Below are 12,420 nucleotides of genomic sequence, written 5' to 3' on the forward strand. Positions count from 1 at the left end.
TAAAGGCTCCTACTGTTGAATAGCCCAGGCTTTTAAAGGAAGCCTTTAGCTTTTCAGCAGAGGGCATGTCCCAGAAGGGAGCCATTTGTCTAGGAGTCCAAAATAAACATCACGGTGCTTGAGAAAGAATTTCAGCTTCCATGGCAGATAACCCAATTATCCTTAGATCTACAGCCAGGTTCTGAGTCTTGGTACTCTTTTGTTTCTAAATGTGGAGGAAAGTGTTTGCATTCTTTTACTTTACCTAAATAAAAGGGAGACGTGGAAAGGGGCTTGGTTTTGCTGGCCTGAAACTTTTCTTCTTTTTGTTTCCATTTCCTTTGATTTTCTGAACCTATTTGATGTTATAGCACAATAGACCTAATTATTTAAAACCTTCGAAGCTTTTGCACAGCATCTTATCTCTGATGAGGAGCATGTTGTTACAAAATGCTTTCATTTTTAAAAGTGCAGGATTAATTTTAATGTTAAAAAAATTTGGTGGAAATTCTGTACTGGATAAAAGAACGGTTTAAAAATCAAGGAAGCTTCTTGGATTACTTTGAACAAAACATCCTTTTTTATTAAACTTGAGTGTATCTGCAGGCTGTTTTATTCATGCTCTATTGTCATCTCTAATGCACATAGAAGATACCTTTCCCACAGTGTGATTCAATACAGGCGCCCAAAAAGATGGTCTCAGATTTCATGTGTCCGGGTAATTAGCTGAGTTAGAGCGGCTCAGTTAAACCACTTGAAGGTCAATAATGCATGAATTTCTGGCAGACTGCCTAGCACAGAGTCCATAAACACATTTGTATAGAGACTGTTTTTATAGTAAGATTTGTGTTTTAAATATGAAAGAAGTAATATTAGGATTAGTTTTGCCTAGAATTTAATTCTATGACAATTCACGTTTTAGTGTGACACAAAAAAGTGTGGATGTGCATGCTTTCCAAATTTCCAAAGAAATCTTTCCTCTGTTTTGCATATTTGTTAGCACAGTCTCTTATGGACCTTAAATAAAATCAGATTCAAGCATCTCAAATCAAAACGTCAGAATTTAAATTCCATATCCCTCTTGGAATTTGTTTAGGTGCCTTAAAAAATGTAAGATAAATGTAAAATAAGCATGGTAGTTAATTTTTTTCCCTTAAAGATACAGTTTTTATGCAAAACTTTAATTTTGTCCCTAAAATTTTACTCAAGCATTCAGATATCAAAATAAATACACTCAGTTTTGATAAAGATGCTTTTTCTTCCACGGTGTCCTCAATGGACAGAGCAAACACAGGATTGGGCCAGGCAGATTATAGTGATTTTGGGTCTCCTTTTTTCACTTAGTGACCCGAGGTCACAAGCTTTCTATGTGTCTAGTTGTGTTTCCTCTAAAATGCTTACAATACCAAACCTCACCTTAAACTGATTTTTAATCACCTGCAAGACATGGCATGAATATGCTCTTTGAACCCCCGGCGTTGCTGCCCCGTGTCAGACCTTTTCTCTGGGTGTTGGGCCTCCTCACAGTCACACTCCCATTGGCTTGTGCTCTTTGCACCCACCACCCCTGGGAAAAATGACTTCACAAGTATGCTGACGCCGACTTTCCCACTTAGAAGAGTGGCAAGTTTAGGCTTATTTTAATTTTACTAAAGCTGCCCACTGATAATCTGTGACTGGCAATTTTAGGAGTCTACGGTCCTGGTTGACAATTTCTCCAGTATCACAGTTCTTGGGGAGGGCTTGCTTGGTCCCTCCAGCTGCCCTGCTGGGTCTGTCTGGTGAAAGGCAATCTCACTGTGTCCACATTTGTCATAGGCATTCCTCTTGATATCTTACATTAGGGTATGAGTATTCACACCTTCTGCATTGGCCAGGAAATGTCTCTTTGAGCCACTTTTTTTGTTCATAGAAAACAGCCAGGATAGGGTATTCTAGAGACCTTCCACCAGGGGCTTGCGGAGAGGGCCTCTGTGTTCTTGCATAAAGAAACCACCTGTTTTCCTCAGAACTTTGATGAGGTCTTGGACTGAATAGGGCTATTGTTGAGCTATTGTCACCAACTCCAAGAGCAAGTCACACTTTCCCAAGGGTCTGATCCTACTGGCCAGGGCCTTTCTAGGGCACTGTCATTAGGCACCAGGGGAGAATGGGGGAAAGGGACTGATTGCCTGGGGTTATATGAATCTATGTCCATCCTGCAGGAGGCTGATTCTGGGATTGTCAGCCAGGAACGCCTGCCCTGGACTTTATTGGATGTCATCAGCTTTTGATAGTGAAGAGCTCAATAGTTTTCTTTGCTGATTGGGCATCCACATGCTACATACATTGAATTTGCCTTGCACTGTTCTTTTTTTTTTTTTTGGCCTCAAAAAGTGGACTTTTAAAAGAATAATTGCTTTTGGCCCAGTGTGGTGGCTCACGCCTATAATCCTAACACTCTGGGAGCTGGAGGCCGAGCCGGGAAGATTGCTTGAGCTCTACTAAAAATACAAAAAATTAGCTGGGTGTGGTGGTGTGCACCTGGAGTCCCAGCTACTCAGGAAGCTGAGGCAGGAGGATCTCTTGAGCCCAGGAGTTTGAGGTTGCAGTGAGCTAAGATGATGCCACTGTACTCTAGCCAGGATGACAGAGTGAGACTGTCTCAAAAAAAAAAAAAATTGCTTTTAAACTCATCCTTTGCTTTCATCATGACTTGGAAATTAAAAAAAAAAAATTATACACAAATTAAATCCTTTTGGAGTAGACCATGGAATCAATAAATGAAGAACAAAAACCCTTTGTGGAAAATGTAGCAGGCACAAATGGCCTCATCTATATGGTTCTACTTTGTTGGTATTTTTTGTGAAACCAGTCTTGCAGCTTAAGCACTTTTTCCATTTCTGAGGCACAGAAGAGTACAAGACTGTGTAAACAGAGGGAACATTGTTGTCAACTGTTTACTCTCTGGCTCCCAGTCTCTCCTTAGCCTTCTAATTCCTGCCCCAGATCAAGGGTCAAAGGTGCCTGGCAGGCCTACACTTAAGGGTACTCTTCAATTTACTCCATAGTGGTTGAAGACAAAGCCAAAGGGCTGGCCTTCTCTTATTGTGAAATCTGGTTACATCTATAATATCTATAAGTGGAAACTTCTGCCTAGAAAGTTAATTTTTGGTGGAAAACTCTCCAAGAGTTATGTATTCCAAAACCAAAGGAGTGAAAAAGTAACTGAAACAGACTATGGCTGTAGCTTGAAAATGATTTCCACATCTGTCGTTAGTGTTCTCATGGCACGGTTCACTCTGCTTTCCTGCACAAAGAAAGGTCCTGATGATTTATGCACCTGAAGGACATATCTTAGCAATGGCTCTGAAGGAAATGTACTGAGAAACTAATTTTTTGTAGGCTTTGCCTAGAGGGAGCTCCACCACAGAGGTTAAAAGCGATTTAAGGTATCCTCTAACGTGCTGTTTACATATAGTTGCATTAATTTTAAGGAGGGAAAAAAAGGCAATTAGTCTTCCTAGTTGGTAGTACATTTGTTTACTCTTTTAAAATACCCATCCCAACACCATGGTAGAAATTAGGAATAAATTTTCTAAAAGTATTTTTAGATTTGGCAAGCAGTGTTAGGGTTCTTTTAAAAAAGTTGTTTGGGGTTTTAAAACAGTAAGAAAAAGGTTCTGAGAAGTTAATGAAAAGTAATACTTTCTGAAAGATCTGTTTTTTCACTTCTATTTTGAAATAATTACAGATTCACAGGAGGTTGCAAACAAATGTATAGGAAGCCCCAGGCACCTCTCCCCCAGCCCCAGGAAAAATCAATTTTGACTATTGGTTTTCCTTTGAAAAGAGGAAACATACTTAAGTATTGAACTAGAAAATGGGTTGCTTCACTTCTAGCCCAAAGGCACAGTGGGAGCACAGGACAGACTGAGGAAGCCATGGCAGGTGGGTGCAGCAGGGACACCAGACAGCAGCACAGGCTTGTCCAGCCACTCGGCTCTTCCTTTTCAGTGTCCTTCCCCACCCCATCTTGAAGTTCAGAGTGCCTGGGTTTAGGGAAAAGGTGAGGCGAGGCTTGAATGGGTACTGTGCAGTTGAGCAAAGTCTTTTTAGGTTTTGCCTGCACTTCTAGCCTTCGTCTTTCAAGGAGGGGTGACCTTTTTCTTCCCCTTTTTAAAAATTAAGAGCTTCTAGTCCAATGCAGTGGGGACGGGTAATCAATTCAAGATCACACACAAGAGAAAAACGTTTTTTTTGGAGGTGAGGAAGAGAGATATAAAAGTTTAATTAAAGTCACTTATTTTAATGAAGCACATAAAGTTATATTAAGGAAGCATAAAAATATTTAAAATTGTACTTTAGTTTCACATTTTGTCTGGTTGAGGAGGGGGATGAAAGAGAAGAAAGTAAATCTCAGAGGTGGAAAGAAAAAAGAAAGGCCAAGAGTGAGGACAGGGAAAAAGTCTTGTTATCCTTAGCTCAGAAGTTGAGTTTCAAGGAAGATTTTGTTTTAGGTAAATTAATGTCCCACTTGGACAGGGAGTTTCAGGGCATTATCTGTCGCCACCCTTTGAAATGCTAATTAATTGATTAGCCATTCATCCTGGCTTCTCAGAAGGCTATAGGCCTCTTAGCATCACCTAGCTGGACAGCCACAGCCACAGCAAGAGGAGATCCTGCAGAAGCAGACAGCAATTCTACCCTGTGATGTGACCTTCCAATGCCAGATAGAGAAGCCTAAGTGAACCAGGGAACAGAACAACGGGATGTATAAGTAGCAAACTGTTTATGGATTTCCTTATGGAAGTCCTTTATTTTCAGGCAGATATAAAAAGAATACAGTATTGGCCACCTACCAGCTTTGGCTTCAACCCTTCATGAAACCTCACCAATCCGACACCTTCTTTCCTCCCTCAACAACCAGTGTAATGTACTGATTTCTCCACTGTCACTGGGAGTTAAGTGCAGGGGATAGTCAAGTTTTCTGAATCCTTTAGCCTCCTTCTGGCTATACTTGACTCCCCATCCAGCCTCAGGACCATGTTTATTTGTTGAATGGTCAGCTACTTTAACATTGTTATCATTAACACCCTAACCCTCTACCACCCCAAAGAGTAGTACTCAGACCTGCAGTATGAACATCCCCTGGGAGGTTGTTAGAAATGCAGAATCCTGGGCTCTGCCCCAGACCTTCTGAATCAGAATCTGCACCTTAGCAAGATGCCCAGGTGATTCTCATATGCACATTGAAGTGTTAGAAGCATGTGTTGGCCTCCCTGATGCTCACCTTCTTCCCTTCCAAACTGCCACCCGTCTGCCAGAAATAGTGCTTAAATCACCTTGAGACTCAAGGTTCCCTCACAATCTTCTTATTCATTTTTTATTTCCTAGTACTTCAAGAATAGCTCCTTAAGCTGGGCGTGGTGACAAGCACCTGTAGTGCCAGCTACTCAGGAGGCTGGGGCAGGAGGATCTGGAGGATCACTTGAGCCCAGGAGACCTAGCCAGACCTCATCTTTAAAACAACAACAACAACAACAACAAAACGCTTTCCACCCTCCATCCCCTATTCCTCCCATTTTTTCCTCCTCCCATTCCCATCCTTTCCTGACTAACTTACAGAGATCAAATGACCTTGCTGTACTAACATTTTTTTCCTTCTCTGCCTCAATATATTTTTGGCCTTCTGCCACCCTCTACTCTTTTTTCAACTCTCAGATGAAGTAACATCTCCTTATTTCTGAGCTAGCTCCTCTACCTGTGCCTTTGGTACACATTCCTTTTCCTGTTCTCTGGGATCTTGCTGTCTTACTGATCTTGCTCCCAGGATCATTTCCATCACCTCCACTAAGCCCTTCCTTTTTGCATCCAAAGGAGCAGAGATCTTATTTTAAGAAAATCTCAACATACTCACACAGTTGTATTCATTTGATCCTACCCCCCTTTCTGGTTTGTGATCTGTTTCTCCCCTTCCACAATCAGATTTCTCATACAATTGGTCTGGGACAGTGGTTTCAAACTGGGATGATTTTGCCCTCCAGGGGACATTTGGCAATGTCTGGAGACATTTTTGGTTACAGCAACTATGGGGAATGCTACTGGCATCTAGTGGATAGAGGCCAAGATGCTATTAAACATTCCATAATGCACAGGACAGTCCCCCACAACAAAATTATCTGGCTAGGTGACTAACCATCCTAGTTTGCCTGTGACTTTCCAAGTTATAGGGTTATCGTGCTCAAAGTCCTGTGTCCCAGGAAATACCTCAGTCCTGGGCATACTGGGATCATTGGTCACTCTTATATATTTGACCCCAAATGTCAAAAGTGTCAAAGTTGAAAAACCCAGCTCTAGAAGGAAAACCCATTAACTTCACTTTTTTCTTACCAACTCCCTTGCCTTGAATCTGACCTTTAATTTCTGTCTTCTTGTTACTAAAACAGTTTTCTTGAAAGTCACCAACAGCCACCTTCCAATCAAGAAATACAATGGCTTTTCTCCTTCTTCAGCCCTTTTGATCTCTTTGAAGCATTTGACACTGTTGACTTGCTATTCCTTTTGAAGCCCATTTTTCTTATACTTTTGGTATGCGTCTTTGTCTCTTTTGTACATTCCTGTTTCCTACTATCTCTTAAGTGTAGACAGTCTCTTAGGTGGTCCTTGGCATCTTTTCTTTACTCTCCTATTAAAGAATTTATTCTGCTCCTTAGCTTCAGATCTCATTTCTATTAGTTGATTCCCAAATCTCTTTCGAGTCCTAGTCTTTCATTTCCATTGATTGAGGGGTTCCCATGGATGTCCAGCAGAATCTAAAACTCAACCTGAGTGATGGCAGGTCAAGAAGAACATTTAATTAGTAACAACTAATGTTGTCTAGGAGAAAAGATAATATGGCCTAGATTACATTTCTAGCCTTATCTTCCACGTTGGTCTTATATAAGCCTTAAACTCTATCCAACCAGGATGACTCTATCCATGCTCTTACGTGCCTTGTGCTTCCCTCCTTCCTTGGTTTTGCTCCATGTCTTCTTGCTAATTGGAAAACACTTCTGCCCTTCTTAAAATCTTCCTGAAAATCCCAATCAGGAAAAGTGTGGAATGGTGAAAATACCAGATTAGGAATCAAAAGACCTATTTCTCTTACTTTAACTTACTTTTAGAATTAGGACAATTACTTGAACTTTCTATAACTTTATATATCTTTAGTAAGGGAATAATAATCCCCTGTCTACCTTTCTCAAGACAGTTAATGTGAAAAAATGCTTAGAAAGATGTGACCTGCTATATAAGCGTTGTCTGACCTCCTGAACTCTGATAGCACTTTATACTTTCTTATGGAAACTCAGTGTCTCTTGCTTGTGAAATGATGACAGATACTTTAGACTTCTTAAAAGTAGAGATTATAATGTAAACCTTTTTCTGCCATAGTTTCTATCATTGTGCTTGTCATGTTAACAGATTCTGAGTAAAGACTGATGAAAGAATAGCAGTTCCGCCTACTATTCAGTCTTTATTCTTGATTCAATTATTCCAAACATTTTATCCTATATCAACTTTATCATACCCCTGTTTTTTTTAAAATCTCTGATATAGGTGATGTCTTTCCAGTGCAAATGAATCCAATAGCTCAATCTCAGTTTGTACCTTTGGCTGAAGTTCTTTGCTGTGCCATATCAGATATGAATGCAGCTCAGACTGTAGTAACACAGGAATCACTTTTGGAGCATTTGATGAAACATTACGCAGGTAGAGTAATACATTTTTCTCTATTTGCAGTTCATTGTATGTGTTTGTTTTCTATTTATAAATAGTCTTGAATACCTAAGTAAATTGGGTGATATCCTTTATATATAAAATTCACCTGGGTTTTATTTATTTTTATTTTAAACTATTAAGGGAGTACAAATGTTTTTGTTACATGGATAGCTTTTATAATGCTTAAGTCAGAGCTTTTATTGTGCCCATCACCCAAATAGTGTTCATTGTACCTGTTAGGTAGGTTTTTGCCCCTCCCCTCCTCCCCTCTGCCCACTTCTTGACTTCCAGTGATCTTTACTTCTCCCTGTGTGCCCATAAATTAGTTCCAAATTATTAGAGAGTACATGTGGTGCTTGTTTTTCTATTCCTGAGATACTTCATTTAGGATAATGGTCTCCAGTTCCATCCAAATTGCTGCAAAAGACATTAATTCATTCCTTTTTATGGCTAAGTAGTACTCCATGGTGATATATACATCACAATTTGTTAATCCACTCATGAATTGATGGGCACTTGGGTTGATTCCACATCTTTGCAATTATGAATTGTTCTGCAATAAACATTCAAGTGCAGGTGTCTTTTTGATAAAATGATTTCTTTTCCTTTGGGTAGATACCCAGTAGTGGAATTTCTGGGTTGAATAAGGTTCCTTCTATAGAACCTTATATCTATAGAATCTTATATCAGACTCCGCCAGTAAAAGTCCTGCGGCAACAAATTTGATAAGGGTATTTCTTTTGCTTTCCAGATGAACTTTTTCAAAAACAAATGCTAATGGCAATAAATAAATAGATCAGTCTCTTTTTTTTTCTAGTCATGAGTAGTGATCAAATAGATCAGACTCTGTAGAGAGAAGTGCAAAAAACAAAAAGGAAAAGTTCGTCTACCCTCACCTCCCATTAGTTCATTCCCACTTTCCAGAGGTGACAACTGCTATTTTTTATATGTATACTTTCATAAATTGTATTTGAATATATATCTCCTTTTTAATAACATAAATTGGAGTTTCTATACATTCTTCCTGTACCTTTCCCTTTTTAACTTACAAACATATCTTAGAGGTGGGGCACAGTGGCTCATGCCTGTAATTCTAGCACTTTGGGAGGCCAAGGCAGGAGGATTGCTTGAAGCCAGGAGTTTGAGATCAGCCTGAGTAAGAGTAAGACCCCGTCTATACAGAAAATAGAAAAATTAGCCAGGTGTGGTGGCATGCGCCTGTTGTTCCAGCTACTCAGGAGGCTAAGGCAGGAGAACTGCTTGAGCCTAGGAGTTTGAGGAGTTTGAGTGAGCTATGATGATGCCAATATACTCTGGGTGACAGAGTGAAACGCTGTCTCAAAATAAAAACAGAAAAAAATCTTAGAGATCTTTCCATACCAGCATGTATCGATTTATCTCATTCTTTTAATAGCTGCATGATATCCTAATGCATGATTATAGAAGGATATTTTTTATTTATCCCATTATATAATGAATATACTTATTGTAGAAAAATCCAGAAAATATAGAAAAGTACCACAGCCCAAAGGAAATCAATGTTAACATACTGATATATTTTCTTCCAGTATTTTTCTTATACAAACATTCTTAACATTGTTTTCATAATATAATTTTGAACCCTGGTATTTGGAAAAGGGAATTTCTTTTAAAATTATTTTGTTACCTTTTGCTCTATTATATCCAGGTATTAGGTAGTTTGCCCTCATCCAAGCACAGACAGGTTTTCAATTTTTCTTTAGATTCTTATTAATATTTAAGCTATGAGACTGTGGTTGTTCAAAACTCTCATGTTTATTCATCAAGAATGCTTTCCTCAGTTAAAATTTAAATTTATAATGGGTTTGTATTTGAGTGAATTCAGATTTTTTTTCTATTTATCCATTAACTTAGCCATGTGTCTTTGTGTGGGCCAAATTATATTCTTATTGTAAGTAAATTATGAATATTATTTGTGTTTTGTTGGCATTTTAATGACACATATTAATAGTGTTACAATCAGCTCTGGGTTTATCAAGCAAATAATGTGGTCATTTCTGAGTTACTGATTTCACTCATTAAAATGTTTCTTATTCAGATTCTGTCAGTGTAAAATGCTTATTTGTTTTAGGTATTGCAATTCCATCTCAAGATATTCTCTACACTACTCTGGGAACTCTGATTAAAGAAAGGAAGATTTATCACACTGGAGAAGGATACTTCATCGTTACCCCTCAGACTTACTTCATTACAAACACAACCACCCAGGAAAATAAGAGAGTCTTCCTATCAGAAGAAAGTCGCCCAATGCCAACTTCCATGACATATCTGGTGAGCGTGGAGAGCTGCTCAGAGTCAACCCAAGAGAATGCTGTCCCCATTTCTCATTGTCAGTCTTGCCAGTGTTGCCCTGACGTGTGCACCCAGGAGGTTCGGGAATCACCCACTGCTGCAGCAGTGACTAGAAAAGGCCAGAAACGTCTTGGGGAATTCAAACCTTGGGCACAGAATGGGGCAGTTTCAGTGTCTGAGGAGAATCACATCTGTGAGAGCACCAAACCTTTACTGTACACAAGAGACAGAGAAAAAGGCAAGAAGTTTGGTTTTAGTTTCTTGTGGCGTGGCATATCCAGAAAAGAAAAACCCAAAACAGAACACAGCAGTTTTTCTGCTCAGTTCCCACCTGAAGAATGGCCTGTGCGAGATGAGGATAGCTTGGACAATATCCCTCGAGATGTTGAACATGAGATAATCAAACGAATTAACCCCATTCTGACTGTTGACAACTTAACCAAACACACTGTCCTAATGCAAAAATACGAAGAACAGAAAAAATACAACAGCCAGGGCACTTCCACTGATATGCTGACAATCAGGCATAACTATCCTTCTAAAGAGGGAGTTAAGAAAAGGCAGAGTCGGTCTGCAAAGCCTCGAGGGCGGGGCCGTTCTCATAGGGAAAGGCACAAAGCCAGGAATCAGGGAAGTGAGCTTCAGCCAGGAAGCATTAAACTGGAAAAACATCCCAAGCTTCCTACTACACAGCCCACCCCTAGAACTAAAAGCCCTAATGAAGCAGTGGTTCAGAAACCAGTTGGTGAGAATCTGACAGTGCTAGGTTCCCATCTGATTTATAAAAAGCGAATCAGTAATCCTTTCCAGGGTTTGTCTCACAGAAGAAGCCTAATAACCAAAGGGCACAACATTCAGAAGACTGGTGATCTAAAACCCACTCAGCCTGGACCAAAGGAAAAGCCTTTCCAAAGGTCAAGGTCTTTGGATTCCTCAAGAATCTTTGATGGTGAAGCCAAACAGCCATATGCTGAACAATGTAATGACAAATTTAAAGCAGAATCCATTTTTATGAATCATTCTACTGTCAAACCCATCAGTGATGACTTCAGAGATCACCTCTTAAATTACCCTCCACGTAGTGTTTTGCAAAATAATGGTAAACGCTGTTCCTTTAGGGAAAGCATGTTGAGATATGAAGTGTGTGGTGGAGAAAATGAGGTAATCCCTGAAGTCTTGAGGGACTTTGACAAATTAGGGGAGACCCAAGAAACACTGCATAGCCTGTCATCACAGGGTTCCTCGTCTTTAGACCAAACATCCTCTGCTTGCAGGTTAATTGATAAGACAATACACCAGTTTCAAAATCTTAGCCTTTTGGATTACCCAGTTGGTGTGAACCATTTGAGACAACCTGAGAGAGAAGACAGAGACTCAGAAGAATTAATGAGAAAGGCATTTGTCCAGGATGCAGAGAAAGAGTGTCTAAAAAATGAAGGGCTTTCTGACGAAGACCAGGCCTTGTATCAGAATGAAGTGGAAGATGATGATGGTGCCTGCAGTTCATTATATCTTGAGGAGGATGACTTTTCTGAGAATGATGACTTATCTCAAATGCTGCCAGGCCACGTTCAGTATTCCTTTACAGGTGGAAGCAAGGGGAATCATTTAGGAAAACAAAAAGTGACTGAAAGATCTCTGACTGAGTATAACAGCAAAATGGATAGGTTTGAGCCTCAGGTGCTTAAAAGAAATGAATGTTACAAACCCACAAGTTTGCTTAGTAACCCAGGGGAAAGCCAAAAACCTAATTTCTCTGCTGAAAGCTGTGGCCTAAATTCAGGGACCCAGTTTGGTTTTATCTATGAAGAAGAACCCAGTGTTGCTACATGCGTACAGGCCTCAGCAGCTGATGGAAGTATATTTGATTATCATAGCGCAAGAAAAGCCAGTTCTGAAGCTGAAATCCTGCAAGACTCTTTTGGTAACACAGAAAAGAAACCAGCTAGCTGGAGTCAGAGAGCTCAGAATCAGGAAATGAGAAAACATCTCACACAAAAGTTGGAACTTTTCAGCACTTCACATATGCCAGTGTTGGCTCAGAATATCCAACATGAACACAGTCACTTGGAAGGAACAGAAAATCACAGCATGGCAGGAGATAGTGGAATAGACTCTCCACGGTAAGTGCACGTAAAAGTATTTCATTAGCCACTGTCCCATGGGAATTATTAAAATCAAGGGCATATTGAGTACCCAAGTGAGAAACTCCTGAATAAACTTTTATAATGATACAATTCTTCCCGCCTTTACTGAATAAATGGCATAAAGTTACAGTGAAATCTCTTACATAGCAGGATAGAATTATTTTTTAATGTGAACCAAATTTGACTGCTCCACTGCTCATAAATCTTGAATTATTTTTAGAAA

General features: G+C 39.7%; 1 protein-coding gene across 3 annotated transcripts in view; it reads left to right on the forward strand.

Annotated features, from left to right (window-relative positions):
• The window catches only part of STOX1 (storkhead box 1), a 56,327-nt gene that overhangs the window by 40,346 nt on the left and 3,561 nt on the right, over positions 1-12,420 (forward strand). The window contains exons 2-3 of one of the 3 annotated variants that reach the window (XM_045569304.1): positions 7,558-7,710; positions 9,830-12,173. In XM_045569304.1, the coding sequence (XP_045425260.1) occupies positions 7,558-7,710; positions 9,830-12,173 (2,497 nt within the window). The remainder of the gene's footprint in view (positions 1-7,557; positions 7,711-9,829; positions 12,174-12,420) is intronic. The other 2 variants (XM_045569306.1, XM_045569307.1) reach the window with 2 other exon arrangements.

Source organism: Lemur catta, chromosome 14, assembly GCF_020740605.2.
Source record: "Lemur catta isolate mLemCat1 chromosome 14, mLemCat1.pri, whole genome shotgun sequence".
NCBI classification, from domain to species: domain Eukaryota; kingdom Metazoa; phylum Chordata; class Mammalia; order Primates; family Lemuridae; genus Lemur; species Lemur catta.